The sequence below is a fragment of the Aquila chrysaetos genome, chromosome 16 (genome assembly GCF_900496995.4).
Source record: "Aquila chrysaetos chrysaetos chromosome 16, bAquChr1.4, whole genome shotgun sequence".
NCBI lineage: Eukaryota > Metazoa > Chordata > Aves > Accipitriformes > Accipitridae > Aquila > Aquila chrysaetos.
In genome coordinates, this window is record NC_044019.1 from 1,814,164 (window position 1) to 1,833,677 (window position 19,514).

The 19,514-nt window shown below is 42.7% G+C and overlaps 1 protein-coding gene and 1 long non-coding RNA gene across 15 annotated transcripts; one reads left to right on the forward strand and one right to left on the reverse strand.

Annotated features, from left to right (window-relative positions):
• Positions 1-1,728: 1,728 nt before the first annotated feature.
• On the reverse strand, positions 1,729-2,457 carry LOC115351479. The gene is made up of 2 exons (XR_003926831.1): positions 2,063-2,457; positions 1,729-1,953 (listed from the first exon to the last, which is right to left on the reverse strand). It is a non-coding gene; the product is annotated as an uncharacterized LOC115351479 (long non-coding RNA).
• Positions 2,458-2,568: 111 nt separating this feature from the next.
• SFPQ (splicing factor proline and glutamine rich) lies at positions 2,569-17,721 on the forward strand. Of its 14 annotated transcripts, none has more exons than XR_003926826.2 (13): positions 2,569-3,327; positions 3,708-3,896; positions 3,991-4,292; positions 4,406-4,501; positions 5,861-6,057; positions 6,349-6,433; positions 6,727-6,844; positions 7,063-7,111; positions 7,191-7,312; positions 9,963-16,353; positions 16,649-16,723; positions 17,421-17,542; positions 17,647-17,721. XR_003926826.2 is itself a non-coding variant. In XM_030038190.2 (11 exons), the coding sequence occupies exons 1-10, from the start codon at positions 2,680-2,682 to the stop codon at positions 16,327-16,329; spliced, it is 1,827 nt and encodes a 608-aa protein (XP_029894050.1). In that variant the 5' UTR covers positions 2,570-2,679; the 3' UTR covers positions 16,330-16,353; positions 16,649-17,721. The 14 variants fall into 14 exon arrangements, 1 of the variants encoding a protein (XP_029894050.1); XR_003926827.2 differs by lacking the exon at positions 17,421-17,542 and having other exon boundaries at positions 9,963-13,162; positions 16,309-16,353; XR_003926822.2 differs by having other exon boundaries at positions 16,649-17,542.
• Positions 17,722-19,514: the final 1,793 nt, after the last annotated feature.

The following is a 19,514-nucleotide window of genomic DNA, read 5'->3' on the forward strand; positions in this document are numbered from 1 at the left end:
TACATGGGACACTTACAGAACCTCATGGGGTAATTATTCTTAATTAGCAGGTTGGACACATGCTGCTCTTTCCTCCTGCAATCTGCAATTAATAATATAGAGATAATGCAGATTTCTTCTTGTCAGTCTTTTGTTTATGTTTATAGGAGGAGGAAAAGGTTTAGGGAAAGATGATCTAAATCAACCACCTGCTGAGATTCATGCCTTTCCTACCTGAAGATTACCTTGCGCTCGATGGCAGCTGAGATGTTCATAACTTCAGACACCTCAGTGTCAGCCTGATTCCCTCTTTCAAATATTCCTCTAAGGCCGGCTGCAGGTCTTTTTCTCTTCAGTCATGAACTGCTGCTTACCATGGCTCAATTCACTTTTGTAGATCAGTTGTACAGTATGAAAAATCTTTGGAAGTCGTAACACTGGTGTTATCTTTTAAGTAGCTATTAATATTTTGGAGGAGGGAAGCATCTTCTCCTTTTTTGCTTCTCCCAACAGCCCCTATTAAACTAAACTAATGTACGTCTGCACTAAACGTCCCAATAACCAGATCAATATGAAGATGGAGAAATACTACAGAGCCACTTCAAATGTTATAGCAGTTGTCATAAACAGTTTCCAGTCTCAGACACAATGTTTATTTACAGTGGGACATACTAGGGAGAACATCTCGAGCTTTCTTCCTCAGTGTTTGTTTTTATATGAAAACGGCAAGCTCCCTAGTGTGAATATTTACAAAATAGGTGATTGTTACCGGAGGTCATTTTTATTTCAAAGTCCTCATAGGGACATAAATGTTTCTTTGATTTCAAGCCCAGGATACATAGTTACAAAACATGTAATCATATCCTGGCCTCTACTAGATGTGTGGAAATTCAAAGCTACTTTGTAGACTTCAGATAAGTTGTACAGATTTATGCAGGACTGGGAGCAGGATTATACTCTTTATTTCTTTCAAAGGATGCTAAAAATTAATAGCTCCCTAAAATACAGTGCGCTTACACTTAGGACACAACAAAGGTGAAACCAACCCTTTTACACTCAAGATTTTTTGTTGCTTCCTGAACAGAGATAACCAGGTGTGACAGCGAGGCAGTGCCAGTTGTTTGTGTGCAGGAAGAGCCAGTCCCAAATTTCTTCTTCCAGCGCTTTAACCTCTGAGACACCTCGTGGTGGAAGCATTTACTGCTCGCAAAGAGGGGCTGACATCTCGGAGAGAATCCATTTTAAAATAACTTGGGGCTTCCATTCTGCTGCACATGGAAGTGGTCGAAGTCATACAGCCAGTACAATACCAATTTGGGGAAAAGATTGATCTATAGCAGATTTTTATTTAAAAAACGTAAAGCCACGGGAAAATTAATTTTGTTAAGAACAAAGTCAGCCTTTGACTGCCCAGGGCTTCACAAATATTTATGAGATCGATTGATAGTATTTTATCACAACAATGCAACAGTTACCGTTTCTGCGCAAATAAAACAAAAGTGGCTTTCACTTGGGTTTCACGTGGGGTTTGGTTCTTCAGACCTGAAACTGAATGTGAAACATCAGTGGGAGCTTGGGAGCGTGATGGATTGAAACCCTCATGAAGTGAAAGTATAAAAATGCCATGTTGTTCTAATGTTAGCATGTCTGCAGCGCAACACCGCTGAAACCAGTGACGTTAAATAGATGGAAAGCGCTCTCAGCCTGTTTTCTGTATTAGAACGTGGAATATAGTGACCACAACCGCTGTGAATTTTTACAGCTGCTTTATTTTTCTACTGAGAGCACACTGCTTTACATTTTGGGGACCTGACGCCCTCTTTCTCATCAGCAGAGGAGACAGAGCCCAGAGCCCTGTCCTGCGCTTACAGGGAGTTCGTCCGTTGTGGGTTGCTGTTGGCCGGCTGTCCGGCTTTTCAAACGAAATGGAGTGAAAGCGACCTCCCACGCCGGAGCTGCGTTTCCACTGCCACCCTTGAATGAATAAATAAGAAACTTTTTGTATCAAATTTGCTTTCAAAGCACAAGTGAAGGCTGCCGACCGCGCGGAAAGTAGCCAGCCGTATTTATTCGAAAAACGCACGTATTGGAGATTTTCCCAGATGACGCCTGTGGCCGCTCAGCCGGGGGTGCCACAAGGCCCCGCGGCTCTGCTCTCTCTGCGGGCGAGCGGCTTCCCGAAGCCGGCGGCCGCCCGGAGCCGCCCTGCCCGGGCCGCAGGGCTGGGCCGGGGCCGCGGCCTGCGCAACGCGTGGCCGCCCCCGGCCGGCGGCCGGGCCGGCGGGTTCCCCTCCGACTGACTCCCCAGGCAGCCAATGGCAAGCCGGGCTCCTTTCGTGACTTCGCCTCCCGCCGACCAAACTGCCCAATCAGCACGCAGGAGGTTAACGGATCGTCCCGTGCGAACGTCGGCGGTCAAAGGAGCCAATCGGCAGAGGGCAGGTTCCTTACCAATGAGATCAAAGAGTTAGCGGAATAGGGACGTGCCATTGGCGACTCCACCTATCTGTCAGCGCCGCCGAGGCCGGTGGTTGGCTGGCGGGGCGGAGGGGCGGTTTCCGGGGGCGGGGAAACTATATTAGGGGCGGACAAAGGCGGCGGCGAGGCCGTTTAGTTCGCCGCCATTTTGAGCAGCGGGCTCTGAGGAGCAGCAGTTGCGGCCGGAGCACTTCTCCTCCTCCTCCTTCCTCCATCACCACCATGTCGCGGGATCGGTTCCGTAGCCGTGGCGGCGGGGGAGGCGGCTTCCACCGGCGCGGCGGCGGCGGTGGCCGCGGCGGCCCCAACCACGATTTCCGCTCTCCGCCGCCCGGCATGGGCATGGGCCAGAACCGCGGCCCCATGGGGGGCGGCCCGCAAGGCCCGGGCGGCCCGCCGGGCGGAGGCCCGAAGCCCGAGCCTCCGAAGCCGCCCGCGTCGACCTCCGCTCCGCCTTCTTCGTCCTCTTCAGCCGCCGCCACCACGGCGGGGCCTGCCGGCAGCCAGGCCGGCCCGGGAGCGCCTCCGCCGTCCGCGCTGCCCGCCGGGCAGCCGCCGCAGCAGCAGGCCCCGGTGTCGGCGCCCTCCTCGGCTCCCTCCGGCCCGGGGGGACAGCCGCAGCCCAAGCCGAGCCCCAGCCCCACCCCAGCCGGCGGCCCTAAGAAAGGACAAGGACAGTCGCCCGGCGGCGGGCCCAAGGGACCGGGCGGCCCCCAGCAGGGGCCCGGCGGGCCGCACAAGGGCGGACCGGGGCACCGCGGCGGGCCGGGCGGAGAGCCGCGCGGCCGCGGGCAGCAGCACCAGGGACAGCAGAGCCTGTCCGCGCAGCAGGGCTCGGCCGGCGGCGGCGGCGAGAAGCTCTCGGATGAGGTGAGTCATGGCGCCCTCCCCCTCCCCGAGCCACAAGATGGCGGCGGCTGCGGCCGGGCACGGCGGTTCTGCGCTCCCTCGCCGCCATTTTGAGGGGAGGAGCGCGGCGGCGGGGGGCCCGGGAGAAGGGCGAGGCGAGAGGGGCGGCGGCGCTGGGCGCAGGCGGCCTGCGGGGACGCCTCGACATAACGTGCGTGTTCCCTAGGTGCCTAGGCAGTTCCCGACTGCAGCCTGAGGGGGTCTGTGGCAGCATGGGTTTGTATTCGCTTGCGGTGCCCTGGAGGTGTTCTGGGCTTCCTGGCAGGAGAAGGCCGCAGGTTGGCGGTGCAGGCGGCGGGGCTGCACGCAGTGATGGCTCGAACCGGTCTGCTTCTTTGTAGGGATTCAAAGCAAACCTCTCTCTTCTGAGGCGACCCGGGGAGAAGACCTATACTCAGCGTTGCCGCTTGTTTGTTGGGAATTTGCCTGCTGACATAACAGATGAAGACTTTAAAAGACTGTTTGCCAAATATGGGGAGCCGGGAGAGGTTTTTATCAACAAGGGGAAAGGCTTTGGATTCATTAAATTGGTAGGCTTTCACACTGTACGTCCATCCGTTTAATTCTCACGAAATAATAAGTTATAGCTTGGTTTTCTAAAACTGGATCTTAAACTTTCCTCAGGAATCTAGAGCTCTTGCAGAAATTGCAAAGGCAGAACTGGATGATACCCCCATGAGGGGTCGACAGCTTCGTGTTCGGTTTGCCACACATGCTGCTGCTCTTTCAGTGCGTAATCTTTCACCCTACGTGTCCAACGAGTTGCTGGAGGAAGCTTTTTCCCAGTTTGGTCCAGTGGAAAGAGCTGTTGTGATTGTAGATGATCGAGGTAGATCGACAGGAAAAGGCATTGTTGAATTTGCATCAAAGCCAGCTGCAAGAAAAGCATTTGAACGGTGTACTGAAGGAGTGTTTTTGTTGACAACGTAAGTATTTTGCTGCTTAGGATTTTTAGTTTTAAGCTGAATAAATTGCCGGCTTCTGGTTTTTCAGAATGGAGATTCTTATGGAAAAGTGAAATGAGTATTTTTTTGTTCAGCACTCCTAGGCCAGTTATTGTGGAACCATTGGAACAACTGGATGATGAAGATGGTCTTCCAGAAAAGCTTGCTCAGAAGAATCCGATGTATCAAAAGTAGGCACTGTCTTTTGGTATAAAGAGTATATAGGTGATGTGCATAGTATTGTCCCTGACTCTGAAGGAGATGGAGTAATTTTTCAGAAACAGGCTTTGATTTTGAGTAGTATTTTCAGTTCTTGGGTGTTTTTTTTTTTTTTTTGAAGAGTGTGTTTGTAGATAATATACTGATTTGTTCAGTATATTCACTAAGTGTTACACAAGCAGTTTTCTACATTGTATCACAAAGAAACAGTAAAGCCTAAATAGCAGCCCATTAACAGATTTTTTTTTTTTTTGGTATATATGTAGAAACTCTTGAAAATCAGACCTCAACTGTTTGCTCATCCTGTTGAGAACTGTCATCTCACTTAAGGTGTATCTCATGTTGATGATCCCATAGGGAACTTAGAAACTGATGTTTTTTTAACTCATTGCATGACTAATAAAAACTAGTTGCCTGTGGATTTGCCTTCCAAAGCTGACCACTGGGCATAAAAGAGTAGATAAGAGTCCATAGGAGTCTTTTCCTAAGTAGCCATTTTAGGTTAGGATCTGCATATTAAACCTCTTCGTTGTAGAACTGTTGTGTTTTCCCAGATCACAAAAGGGAGTGCAGAGGGGAAATCCAGTCAGTCCTGTTTGTATGAGAAAGTGTTCAAAATTACTTGCTTTGATCAAAAGCTATAAATGGTTTAGAGGCAGTGTCTTTGAAACAGTGTAGATTAGTATAGTGTTTCTAAAATGTTAAAATATTTTACATTGCTAATGTATGGAAAGCTTTTGAACTTTCCTAGTTTTGTTCCATTAATTACTGAATCTTAGGCTGCAGTTTCTTTATAGGACAGCATAAGCTGTTGGCCCTTAGGCATTTTGCAAATTATTTAAGTTAGTGAAGATTATTACTTGCCTTTAACATGCAGTGCTTTGGGTAAGTCAGCACTGAAAAAAATCCATCTTTCCATATGCTGTTGTTTTGAGCAGCTGTACCTACTTGGGCAAAGGCCTGTCTTGTTTGAGGATTTTGCACCTGGCAGTTGCCAGCAATGGAGTGTCTAAGGAAGAAGTTAAGAACAAGATAAACATGCAGTAGAACTGTAAGTGGGAAGATTTGTTTGGATGTGATAGTGCAGGAGTCTCCATATTTGCTATGGTAGTCGTAGAGTTTATTTATATTAAATGCTGCTGTTAAGCATGTAAAATGCTGTACTGTTACCAGCATTGTGTCACAGCAAGTTTTCTATCACATAGTTGTGAGGTAGTGTTTTCAGGACTCCTTTGATGTTCCCTGGTAATTCTGCTGTTTTGCTTGTGATCTTTTATTGACCTTCAGTTTCCAGGTTTACCCAGTCTGAATGAGCATCTTCCTTTCTGCAGGGAAAGAGAGACTCCTCCCCGTTTCGCTCAGCCTGGCAGTTTTGAATTCGAATATTCCCAGAGGTGGAAATCTTTAGATGAAATGGAAAAACAGCAGAGAGAGCAAGTGGCAAAAAACATGAAAGATGCCAAGGACAAACTTGAAAGTGAGATGGAAGATGCTTATCATGAACATCAGGCAAACCTCTTGCGTCAAGGTAATTGGCTCTGAATTCTGTATCATCTTTTTGCTTTAAATGCTAGCTTAAATGTATAGCTGTTTAATGGTTTAATGAATAAATTCATGCTTCCTACTGCTAACTTAAGAATTTCAGGCTTAAGAAAGAGCAACTGGTAGTTTTTAAGTTTTTATTTAATTGAAATATTGTTAAGAATAGTGATGCTCAGAAGGTAGCTGTCTGCCATACTGCAGATGAGGTTGATCTAATTCTGATCTGAGTTTAAATATGAGTTTGTGAAATAGCTGCTGACAGCCTTCATTTCTGCAGACCTTATGAGGCGTCAGGAAGAACTGAGGCGTATGGAAGAACTCCATAATCAAGAAATGCAGAAACGCAAGGAAATTCAGCTGAGGTTGGTTTGGCTTTCATGGGATTTTTTTCAATGTTACATTTGTTTCTTATTTTAAAATGACTTATGTATGAAAGTTTTTATTTTTCAAGAAATACCATTGCTGCTTCAGTTTGTGTATAAGAAATTGAACTGCAGTGTAAGTTTTTCCTTGAGTATTTGAGGATCATAGAGTATCTTTTTTTCCTTAAGTGTAATCATTCAGTGCCTTTTAAATCACTTGTGCAAGTGATGTTCATGAGATAAGTGGACGTGTTACACTCCTGGGGTTTAACAATCTGCTTTGGGATGATCAGGCAGGAGGAGGAGCGTCGCAGGCGGGAAGAGGAAATGATGATACGTCAGCGGGAGATGGAAGAACAAATGAGAAGACAGAGGGAAGAGAATTATAGTAGAATGGGTTACATGGATCCAGTAAGTGAAATCATGATGGTTTTTGGATACATTACCATGTTCAGGAATTTTTTTGATCTGTTTTCAAGATTGATGCGTTTGGCTTTCTTTATGTTACATAATGGGATGTCTTTGTGTAGGTGAAATGGTAGTAGTTAGCTGTACATATGCTTTATTTCCTGAAAGGTATGGATTTCAGTAGTTGATTATCTGTGCTAAAAGTTGTTTCTTCTATGCAGAGGGAGAGAGACATGAGAATGGGTGGTGCTACCACAATGAACATGGGAGGTAAAGAATTTTTAAATAATTACTTTATGTGGTTACCTTAGAAATTGTCAGAATATGATTATATATTTTTCTTTCTTAGATCCTTATGCTTCTGCAGCCCAGAAATTTCCACCTCTCGGAGGTGGTGGCGGCATAGGTTATGAAGCTAATCCAGGAGTTGGCCAAGCAGCCATGAGTGGTTCTATGATGGGAAGTGACATGGTAATGTATCCTGTGGTGGCTTTAGTTTAGCACAGGGGAAATGTTGTGGCTGGGAATTGAGTTCTCTACCAGTGTTCGGATGGTTGTGTAAATTTCACTGTTAACTGCTGACTTTCTTGTCAGGTGTTTAACATGAAGACTAGTGTGGCAGTATGTAGTACTAGATTAGTTCTTAACCATTATGGTAGCTTACACAGTCGGAAGTTGTTTGTAAGTGGATTCAAATGTGCTGTTAAGCATATTTGCAATTAACTCTGACTTTAGTGGACTTTGGAAATTCTGCGTCACTGTTAGGCTTGGAAGGATTTTTTTATAAATTCTAGAGTATCTGACAAATTTCATAATTAAAATACATAATGTAGTAGCTTTTCAGTGATTTGACATTCTGTATTTATGGACAAGAGAGATTTTTGTTCTCCTTTCCAATGTGTAACATTGCATTTATTTTGGCCCTTCCAAGCCTAGTTAGGGTTGATGCATGTTGGTATGGGTATGCTGTTAATTCAAAAATCTGCGCTCATGACTATTTAAGCAGCAGATTAACTTAAGTAATCAATGGTAAACAGCATATCACTTACTCTGTATGCTGATGTTTGCCATAGAAGAGCAGAAATGCTGTTTTTTAGCTTTAGGCATGTTCCAGTGATCCTTGACGGTAGCCATTTTGTGGTTCCTATCTCACAAAGGAATGATAGCCTGTTCTTGTTTTCCCGTGCTGGGCATGACTATATAGGTAGAGTTTGTTAAAGCTACGGCATATCTCATCTTCTGAGGTATGTTTCCAAACTGTACTATTTTTGGCACACTATATGTGTGAATGGGCTTTGAGCCTGCTTGGTGTTATCACACTGAAGCAATATGGATGTAGATTAAAGAAATGCTTAATGGGTAGGATGGAAATCTATGTTGGCTTAGGTGGCAATATTAGTGTGCTTTCACCCTCCTGAAAGGGTGTACACTCTGTAGCACAAGCTGAACTAAATGATTTTTGGGTGGGTTTAGGCCTCTGGCTTAACGTGGTGAGCTACCATAGTAGCTTGTCAGGTATCTTCTGTTTTTTTGGGGGAACCATATCTTTGCAATGATAACTTTGCAACCATCATTGATTCAGTAGACAGTGCCGTTGGCCTTAATGTATCTATATAATCTACTGATATTTAAGCAGTTCCTCAGTTTCCCGTGAACAGTTAGGCAGTCTGTGGTGAATGCTGTGTACATTTTTCTCCTGAAAATCATGGTACAGGTGCATGCTGAACTTGTGTAATACTTGAAAATGTGATATGGTCAGACGGTGTGACAGTAAGATGGTTTAACTGCCTTGAGTTTCTTAGCATGGGGATCTCTGTCACACAGTGCTGTCACAGTTACTGGGCTGATATCTTTTAAACAGAATTGGAGATAAGCTTAAGCTGCCATGAATTAGGCAGAAAAGAACCTAGGTAATCTTTCTGAAATTCCTTTCTTGGAAGGATTGAAACTGACTTTCAGCAGTCAAGAACTTGAAGTGTGAATTTTCAGTTGCAGATATCTTTTGTAACAAGCAACCTACCATTGTTCTGTTACTCGGTAGTGGAAAACTTGCTTGAAATGAAAGTTTAAAGCTATCTTTGACTTTATAATTTGTCAGTTCTGTAGATTGAATGCTGATCACACCTACCGATACAGTAACTGAATGAAGTTTATGCAACTAGAGGTACTAGTAAAAATACCTGAAGTCTCTGCTTTATTGCAGGGTAACTTAGCTTTTACATCTTGGTGTGAAACCTTTCAATGCTGTGAAGTTGTGAATTTTCCAAGAGCTTGTTGTGAAGGTGGGGTGGGAAGGGAGATATTGACTAGATGCACACAACCCTTTGTGCATAGTTCTAACTCGAAACACTGAATAAATTGTAGTTCTTTGAAGACATTTTGCATATTATACAGCAGCAGTTCCGGAGTACGTGGGATTTTAACAAATGCAAGTCTTTTGATCGAGCAATTGCGTTGGTTAGGTAAATCACTGGTCATTAGCTTTTTTCACATTTTTTTTTTCTTCTTGCAATCCAGTAGTGCTCACAATCAGTTTTGGTTACTGCCTAAGGCCTCTGCAGTTTAGTCAGCAGACCGTAGTCTTAACCCCATCTTGAAAAGCACATGGTCTCTATTGCAGCACATGCCATTAACTGGTGAGTAGGCATTCTGTTTACAATGACATTTTATGAATGTCAGCTCATACTTCAGTGAACTGAAGATTCGTTCTCTGGCTAGGCTTATTTGGAAATGACAGTGATGTAATCTAAGCTTTTACTGCACTAAAGGTGAGAAGTTTGCAAGCTATTTGCATTAACTTGGTTGAAAATTGCTAGAGCTCATTTGGAAAAGTTGTTAATTCACATCTGCACTAATGCTTACATTTCTAGCACTGCAGGGAGGATCTGTTCTTTGTAACAGATGTATGAGAATGCATCAAGTGGGAACATACCTCAAGGCATGTATTACAATAAACTAATTTTTAAATTACCCTTTTTTCCTTTCTATGTTCCCGGTACCTGTGGATCGGCTCAATGGTGATTGTATCGACGAACCTTGACTACGGAACCTTCTAAAAATATATACTTAACACACATGGACATCAACTACATATAATGAACTGTTAATTCTGTTCCAATAGCGTCCTGAACGCTTTGGGCAGGGAGGTGCGGGGCCTGTGGGTGGCCAGGGTCCTAGAGGAATGGGGCCTGGAACACCAACAGGATATGGTAGAGGGAGAGAAGAATATGAAGGCCCAAACAAAAAGCCCCGATTTTAGATGTGACCTGTAGTTTCATTCCAGTTTGTTTTTGTCTGTCTTGTTTAGACACCAACTTTTTAATTCTTGCATTTTAGTAAGAAAGCTACGTTTTTATGGATGTTAGAAACTTACTGACCTAATATTTGTAAGTGGTCTGTTTGGGCGAGTACAATTTAATTATGTAATGCAGTGTTTCAAAACAAATTTAGCTGTTTTTTTGATGTATAACGTCCCTAACTTGATGGCAGTGTACCTTGTGCCACTGAATTCCCAAAGTGTACCAACTTTTTTTTACTGTGCTTCAAATAAATAGAAAACTAAATGTAGTAACTCTTCTTGCCATTCGTGGTTAAACATAACGAGGCTAAATACCACACCTTCCGCAGTAAACCAAGAATCTTGAGTAGAGGTCAAACTAGACCAGGGTGTGGAACTGTAGTGAAGAGTGAGATCTCTTCCCATAATGCCTCTAGCTTAAGATTGGGTCAAATAGTAGCCTAACTTTCCAGTAGGTGCAGATTTTTTGAGCATTAATTGTGCTGCAATAAGGAAGCAAATTGAAATCTTGCAAGTGCTGTAAGATACAATAATTAAAGCTGCACTGCAAGCAGTGCAGTATGTAATGAATTTCCTATTTTAGCTACGGATAATGGGTGGTGGGATGGTAGCTCTTACCACCTTGGCAGTTACTGCTTGGAATCTTTTAAAGACTTTAAGCAGAAGACTAGCAATGGTTATTTTAAAATAAATTCATAGAATGACTTGTATTGGCTGACTTCCTAACTAAAGGATTGTTAATGCGATATTTATATGCTCTTAAGCTGTCTGAGATTACAGGATCTGGCCTTGCTCCGTATTGTATACTTACCTGAAATTGCTTGGCAAAAAGACCAGAAGTGTTACTTGAGTGATTACGGTTAACTTGCTTATGTCCTCATGCTAATTGAGTGGACTAATTTGCATAGTTCAGAATACAATCATTTGTATTATTGGGACTGCAGGAACTATTCTTAAATCGTGTAGCTGGTGGGCAAATCCTAAAAACCTGTATGTAAAATACAGAAATTAGCTTGCTTGCATGATGGTTATCGCTCTTTTATTATTGATGTTTGGAGATAATGCATCAAAAGTAGTATCTGAATCTGGAGTTTAATAGTTAATACTACACAGTACAAATAAACTCCCTTTAAGGTTCTTTTGTAGAAGATTTGATGAATTCGTTAGCTTGCTGTTCATTTTATTAAGCCCCAGAAGAATTTCAAAGCATTCTGGACTCATTGATAAGGTAGTTGCTTTGCTTATTATTACATTGTACCAGATAAGCTGGGAACATGACTTCCCAGTGTAAAATACCTTGGTGTTAATGCAGGATATGTCAACCTGCTTGGCACGAAGTAGGTAAACTTATTTTGGCTGTACCTTCACACGATTCCCCAACTACCGAGCATTCTGTGAGTAGTTTTAATCTTCCAAAGATCTTTCCATTCCTTGTGTTAAGCATTGGCTAATCCTAAATTCTATGCTAAATTTTCTCTGCGGTTAAAACTTTAGTGTCAGATTGCAGTATTCTAGAGTGCAGATGATCCCTCTTGAAGTACTCACTGTAAGTGCTGTTACTCCTTAAATGAAAAAATAGCATGCTGTGAAATGCTGATACCAGGTAACACTGACTTGGAATATTAAGCGCACTAAATAGCGACTCAGCTTGTTTGGTGAACGCTTCTTATTTTCCCAGAAAAGTTTGGGGGTTGTTAACATGCTACAAAAATGAATTGCTATTCAGGAAATTCCGAATTGGCAGTTTGTAAACTGTGGACCAAGTATTTGGGAGTACTTGTATTGGATACTTAGTTTAAAAATCAGCAGTACCGATGCAATTTGCTTTATTGAAGTAGTATTAAATAATGCATATGTTTTCTGGAGGGTGTTCATGGGACACCCGCAAAAGGTGAAGGTGTCCTAGATGGGGAATTCTGAACGTGAACATTAAATTAATTTTTTCAGTTTATTTTTCAGATTACATGTCATTCTTTATTAAAGAGATGCTGGTGCATATCCTAAAGTATGTTCTTTTGTAGTTCTGTAACTTGGAAGAGTGAAGGATGCTGATGTCCTTGTACCTTACAGAGGTTGTCTTTTGCTACCCCTGTTTTGTACGTAAGCTATTGTTGCTAGGTATTAAAAATAGCTGAGTTGCAAACCTATGATTAGTAAATATATTGAAAGATTTGGCAGTTTTCAAAACATTTGAAAGTTTGGTTAAATCTAGCTTTGTTGTAGCTGCATAAGCAGAATTTCTAAAACAAGTTCTGCTTTTGAGTTGCATGTATTAAACAGGCATACAATTAACTAGCCAACTTCTTTTCAAGACCTTTTAAAGGTGGTGTCTTAAAAGCTGGCAAACATGTCAACTTTAAAATCTGATGAAGTTGCTAAATGTGGGAGGTGAGAAAGTTATGTTCCTTTGATCTGTTCCTATGAGGTTTTGGACTTTTTTCATAAAATCAGATTTATATAACTGAATCTTTAAAACCATTTAGAAAAGTGCTTTGTTGGTCAGACCTGTTTTTGGATGGTCTGGATCACATAACACATTTTTGTACTGGACTTGGAGGACATTGGCTGTTGCAATTTAGCTTGCTTTATCAAAATTGAGCCCATTTTGACACTTGGATCTCTAAAAACTGCAGCATGTAGAAACTGGTATCGTTATACATATATCTTCACGCTTTCTCAGAAACGAATACAGAATAATCTTGTCTTCTGGTGTAGACACATGACACTAATCATTTATACAGCTGATGAGAAACTGAAACTGCTTTTGAGATTTTGTGGTATTTTTGTGGTAGAAAAATTCTTGGCTTCTCCTTGGCAACCATTTACTGTGGCAGCAAGTTTTTGCTGGAGTTTGAGACTGCAATTTACACTTAAAACTAGTGGCCTGCTACATAACTGCACTTAGCCAGCATTTCTGCAGTTCATAACTGTGAGGAACGTAGTACCACAAATGGCAATGGACATTAGGACCCGGATGTAGTATTCCTGCTTGCTCCAAGATTCTCATTGCCGACTGCATACAGGTAGGTAACAAGCAATATAATATAACTTGGTGACTTTCTATGTAATCTTATACTGTGGGTATTCTGACATCACACTTCTGACTGTGGAATTACAGTGCAGCACTCTTGATACCTGTATGTTAAGCTTGCATCAAAGCTGCGTGGTTTTCGGTTTTAAGCTTTGTCTTGTTCAGAGTCAATAAGCAACTTACTGTGATTCTTAGATAAGTATTTTCAGACCCGATTCCTTTGTACATATGACTCGGCTTGTGTGGATTTTTCTTAGTTCCGATGTAACGAAGATATTCTTAGAATGAGCTCTGTGGGGAAGAGGGAATGTGATCTTACACTCACTTAAGTCAACTAGGTGCTATCGGTGCCTAGAAAAGGACTGTTTAAACTTTCTGTAGTGACAAAATGGCCCATCTGCAGCGCATCCCTTTGTAGAGTCTTGGCTCAGTAGGAAATGCATTAGCAATCGCTGTTCTAGCCTTGTGTGCACTGTGCGATAGTCACTTAAAGCTTGCTAATACAGTCAGCTTTGAGACTGATGTGGAATATTTTTGAGGACATACAAATGAGTGCTTGAATGAATATCCCCGTGAGTAGTTTCATAGAGCTTATTGGACATTTCAGTTGTCTTTTTTTAATCTTTGATTGACAAGCATAATACATTCCTCTGCCTTTAATTGACAGTGATGAGATTCTGTATTTCTGCCTCGTAGAGTCATCTTGGTAGTGTAATGCTCAATTTCATTTTTCATCAGTCTTGGGGATGTAATTCTAAACTCTTCCATTACTAGAAATACTGAATGTAGTGTTTCAGGATTAACATGCTTACATTTCCAGACATCCAGACATGCTGATCTCCAGCTCTTTTGCATTAGCTCTTGAATTTTAAGGTCCCTTGTTTCAGCACATGATCTAGCTCTTGTCTGATACTCAGTTTATTTCAGAGGTGTTGTAACGTGTTTTCCCGCTTGTTCTGCAAAGTTCTGCTTTGCATACTTGTTTCTGGTATTGTCACATTTGCACCCTTCCGTATTATCTTCCAGGCAAGACTCCTGCTGGTGAACAGGGGATCTGCTGGACGGCCTTGCCCTCTGCTGTAGCTGACTTCTCATGTTCCATTGAAAGCTTGAAGTAGCAGCTGCACCTTAAGATCGTAATAGCAGGTCTTTGGTTACACCACAGTGAGTGTAGCCGAACTCTAGCTAGTCAAGCAGTGACACCACTTGTCACAAAGTCAGTTTGGCTTTTCGTGATGCTTACTCTTACCTGTGACGAGAATTCAGTAGCAAAACTGATGGCAGTATGCGTACTGTCATGTAGCAAAACTGAATTAATTAATCTTTAAACCAGCGCTCAGATCTGACTAGTTTTTCCAGTGTGCTCTGGATACTTGACTTGACCTGCAGGAATGTCGTGGAGGGGTTATTGGCACATCTGCCTCGTTCTACGTACTTGAACTAGCAGGTTTTTGACACTCTTGGAGCAAGCAATTTGTGACTGAACCATGGGTCTCATACCAGCTCTGACTGCAGTAATGAAACTTGGTGTGGTAGCTAACTTAAAAGCAAATAGTCATGTCTGCTCTAAGTCAGTCTGTAACAAGTGGGTACAAGTAATGACATTAAGTGCTTGCATTGTGTTTCATCTTGGGTTTTATCTGTGTGTGAAATACACTTTTTCTCAAAAGCTTATCTGAAGCTCAGAAGTGTGGTGTCAGAATACATATGCGTACCTGCTAGGCCCTCAGATCCAGATACTGGTGCTGTCAGGAGAGAGCACAGCATAGTGTGTATGGGGGCTTTACTGTAACATTAAGCATACAAAGTGTTGATTTGCTTGCAGTTTTCCCCATAGCTAAACACTGAGGCCTGTGAGTAGTTTTAGGACTTGAGCAGTAATGGGGTTGCATGTCTCTGTTAATCATTGCCAGCTGCAGTGACATGATCAGGAAGGCCAGTGTTTGTTCCATTATGTTAAATGAGGCTAAGCATGTTGGAAAGGATGCATAAAAAGTATGCTGTTCTGGGTAATAACTTGGCTTCTTCCACTACTAGCAAGTTTGGAATCAGCTAATTAGCTTCAGATTTTTTTTCTCTCCATACCAGCTAGTGGGGCTGTTAAATAGCTGCTTACTGGAAAAGGAAAAAAAGGGAGGATTGGCCTTCTCCCACCTCTGTCATTGCTGCTAGATAATGATTGACACGTTAGGACTTGGCTGTGCAATCCCGCAGTGGTCTGTGAATACCCCATCTCTATAAATGTTGCTTCTGAACACCAGTACTGAAGAGCTAACTGGGGAGGGTTGGGAGGAGTGTGGCTATAAGTGAATCTGGAGTGTTAAAAGGATGCACAAAGATATAGTATCCCTTATGCATGGTGTTTGTTGCTATGGCATAGAAAACAAAACGTGCATACTATACTTCTGCTCCTGAGGGCCATGATAAAACCCAGGTGGTGGGTTTGAGACTAAACTTGAACTTCGCCCTGCCTGGTCAGATCACATTGTGACCACGGTGTGATTTGCCTCCCAACTAGAGGTGTGCACAGAACCTTGTACTACATCCCTAGCTGCTGACCATTGCAGTTTGCCCTCAACTTAGCTATAGTAAAAGGGTGGGTCTTCAGAAGGGAAGAACCTGTTGCCGAGAATAAAAGCAGTAGACTGATAATGCTAACTTCTAGTGTCTTCCTTTGGCTTTTGAAGCACTTCTAGGACTATTGAACCTGAGGGCTGCTAGGAGTCAGGAACATGGCACTCCTTCATGAAGGGGAAGAAAGAGGGCATTACTACAGGAGACAAACTAGGGTAAAATAGTTGAAGTAGCTTGACAAAATTGTTAATGCCTTCACATAAGGGATAGTATACCTCTGGCTGCAATCAAACTTCATTGTACTCAGACTGGTGATTTACGGTTTGTGCTCAGACAAGGTGCAGTTCTTCAGTCAACTACCTGCATATTCCTTCATCTCTTTACAAGTGTTTAGGCTAGCCTATTTTTGCCCCTTATTCTTCCACTTAATATTTTGGAATAATTTGTAAATTCCCCCTCATAACTAATCAGTCCATGTATCTTAAAACCTTATTTTTAAGTTAGTTTTGAAATGGTCAGAATTTTGTGTGTATTACTATAATAACTTCAGTTGTTATCCTTTAGGTGAAGATGAAAGCTGAGTGAAACCGGAGTGCTCATCCACGGGAAGTAAGCATAACTTCTAGTCTTGTTCTGAATGGGTGAAATAATAAAGGCTTCTGGACTCTTGATGTTCAGTCACTGACTACCTTTGAATTGGTGAATATTGAGAAATTGGTACAAGTGAACACATGAAATGTGTAGGGTAGGACTTAGTACCTGCTGTCAAGCTGTGGGGTTAAGCACCCAGGCTCCACCTGGGCTTGATATCTTGACAGCAGTGGTTAAAAATACCTTTCTAGACATGGGTTTGTACAAAAGATTTCAGAATCACTGTGGGTATAACTTCTGAATATTTCTCCAGTTCAGGAGCCGAGCATGAGCACATCCAACATGATGCCCAGTGATAGATGGAGGGACCAAGATAACAAGTGAACAAGTGAGTAGTTGGTGTCCTTATACTGCTCTCAGAGCTCAGTAGTCCATCACCCTGTGATGTATTATGTAGTTTCTGCCTGAAATTTGCCATTGATTAATCTCAATTTTATATAAAATTTCTGAATCTTTCTTTTGTAGACCCAAGGTATAACCATTGTTTGAGGCTTTTCAGCCCTGCAGGATCAAATAAACGCTGTCCTCTGAATGCTATAGGTGGTCAAACGAGAAAAATAACCATTTCTACATTCAGGCTCCTGTGAATAGGGTGGGTGATTGTCAGCAGGGAAAAAGGGGAACAATAGAGCAGCTGCTTCTCAAATGTTACCCAACTAAAAGTTGTTAAAAAGCTATTTTCCTGAAATACTTTAATGAACATTGAACTTTCAAAATAACCTGGAATATAAATTAGCACATACAAGAGCACAAGCAGATAGCGATTTAGGGAAATAAATTAACTTGCAGAGCTGGAATTAATGACATTTTCCCTCTAATTTACCACTTAAACTACAAGGGGGAACTTCAGATATTTAAAATCTTGTGTGAGGAGGAACATGGAAAGTACCTTAACTCACAGGTGATGGGTGAGTAATGGCTTAGATATGCCACGACCGAACCTGTAAGATGTGAAGCCAGTGAGATTCAATCGGTGAATTCCTATTGAATCATGTGTGGTTTGTCACTGCTGCTCTTGTTTCTAGGGTAGTAAAACACAAAGCCATTTCAGATCTTTGAAATTTATGAAGTAGATGAAAATGTGAATGCTGCTCGTTTCATCTCAAGTCTGACATGAGAACCTGTGATCCTAGAGAACATATGACAGGTGAATGGCCTGTTGTGATGCACCAATTCCCTTTCTGTGTCATTACGTGTGATTTCTGCTGGTGTTTTTAACGTTCTTGCTAACTATGTGCTTTGCACTTGCAGAAGAAGAAGAATGCAATGAAGAGGAGCCAGGAACATAACATTTTTAAAAATAAAATATTTAAATTTTTTTATAAATGACTTCTGTTTTGTTCCAGAGTTTATTCAGTGAGTAAGCGATCTGTTCAGCTTAATGTGGTGTGGATGAATTTGAGAAACACTGCCACAAATGAGGCTGTAGACAGGGACACAATGTGCTTGGAGTGCTGGAGGGAGAAGGGCTTGGGTCGTTGCGTCCTGCTCTACACTGTCACAAGCACATGAAAGATAACCACTCATAACCAGTAAAAAACCTGACAAATACATAATACAGTATTTTTTCCTGCTGGGATTGTGCCATGGGATTCCTCTTGTAGTTAAAATGCTCCAGTTTTCAGGCTGACTGTATTCCTGACCAATGTGCAGCCATAGGTGCTTTTGCTAAATGACTACCTTAATTTTTTTTTTCTTTTTTATAAATTACACTTGCACCTAAGGCACTTTAAGTAGTTTCTGGTAGTTTCACCTGTTCTTTCCCCATCTTGAGTCCTGTGTACTGCTGTGTTTTTTTAGATCGTAGAATTCTAAATGTTTACGTGTGCCTGATTGGTTTTTAATAGTTTTCTTGGTGATGACTGTAGTAATTAAGCCTGAGGTGCCAAAGTTCGAGTTCTTCGGAAGCCAGAAAAGTGACAAATTGCCGTGGTTCGTGTTGCTTCATTAGATTCTCTGGACAGCTGTACTGTGCACATATGTAGTTCATGCTGTCATTTATTAAATATAATCCTTTGTTTAAATATCAAATAGTTTAATGTGTTAAAACACGTCAGCAGTAGTCTCTGTTCATACAGCTGTGTTGTAACAAGGTTTTCCCCTACAGCAGCATCAAGAGTCATGAACATTTGGCTGGGAGTTGCCTTGCCAGACTAGAAAGATCAAAATAAATCGGGTTTAATGTGACAAAGTCATATGAAATACTTGAGACTTGTCTGGGTGTCCAGTGGTGCTGGCTGGAACACAGCTCGCCTGTGCTTTAAATCCTGGCCAGGAATGTGTGTTGCTTTGGCCGAAATGCAGTTTGTTTACTTCCCTCAGAAAGTTTCATTAACAAAACAGAGTAAGGCTGGTCAGAACTGCTGTAGCAGTTTTCTGATGTACGTTTCTGATGTTGACTCAATTATTTTACAGCAGTAAGGGCAGATAAGCTGCCCCGGTGCCCACCCCGATGCCCCTGGCGTGGTGGGGTTGGCCAGAGAAAAGTAGGTGCTGTTGGGGGGGGGGGGGGGGGGGGGTCAGGCCTGTGGCCTCACCCCTGTCCTGAGCGTCACTGGGGCTTGGGTGGAGGGAAGGGACCCCGGCAGCCAGCCGCAGTGGGTGGGGGGGTTCACAGCGGCCAAGCAGGTTTACAGTGGAGAAGGTTGGTGCTGCATTAAAAGCTTCTGACTGCCGCTGTTCACTGTCTGGTGCAATCAAGCAATTGGGTACAGGGTAATCTGAGGTATTTCACTCTCTGATTTGACTTCTTTGTGGTATTGTCTGGGGTCTGAAAAGGCTTCAGCAAGAAGAGGTTTTGTGGTTCCTCAATAGCTGCACTGCAAGGGGCTGGGTTTCAATGTCTTTGTCTCCACAGCTATTGCAGGCTTATGCAGCCTTTTTTTCCATCCAATTCTGTTATTTTCCAGTAACTTGTCCCAATTTCTTTTCCAGTGTTGCAGCATCGGCTGCTTCCTATGTGAAACTGTTCCAGCCTGAACGTGAGTCCAGCATTCAACCAACGTGCTGAACTTCACCTCCTACAACTCCCTTTATAAGCCAGCTGTGTTTTGCTTTCTGTATTGAGATGGGATGTGTTTTGGAGGATGGCAAAAAGCCCCCTCAGCTGTTCTCATCAC

Excerpts from the sequence above, each read along its gene's own strand:
- SFPQ (XM_030038190.2), top strand. The coding sequence starts at position 2,680 with ATGTCGCGGGATCGGTTCCGTAGCCGTGGCGGCGGGGGAGGCGGCTTC. Across the intron at positions 4,502-5,860 it reads AAGAATCCGATGTATCAAAA|GGAAAGAGAGACTCCTCCCC; the intron begins GTAGGCACTGTC and ends TCCTTTCTGCAG. Across the intron at positions 6,058-6,348 it reads GGCAAACCTCTTGCGTCAAG|ACCTTATGAGGCGTCAGGAA; the intron begins GTAATTGGCTCT and ends TCATTTCTGCAG.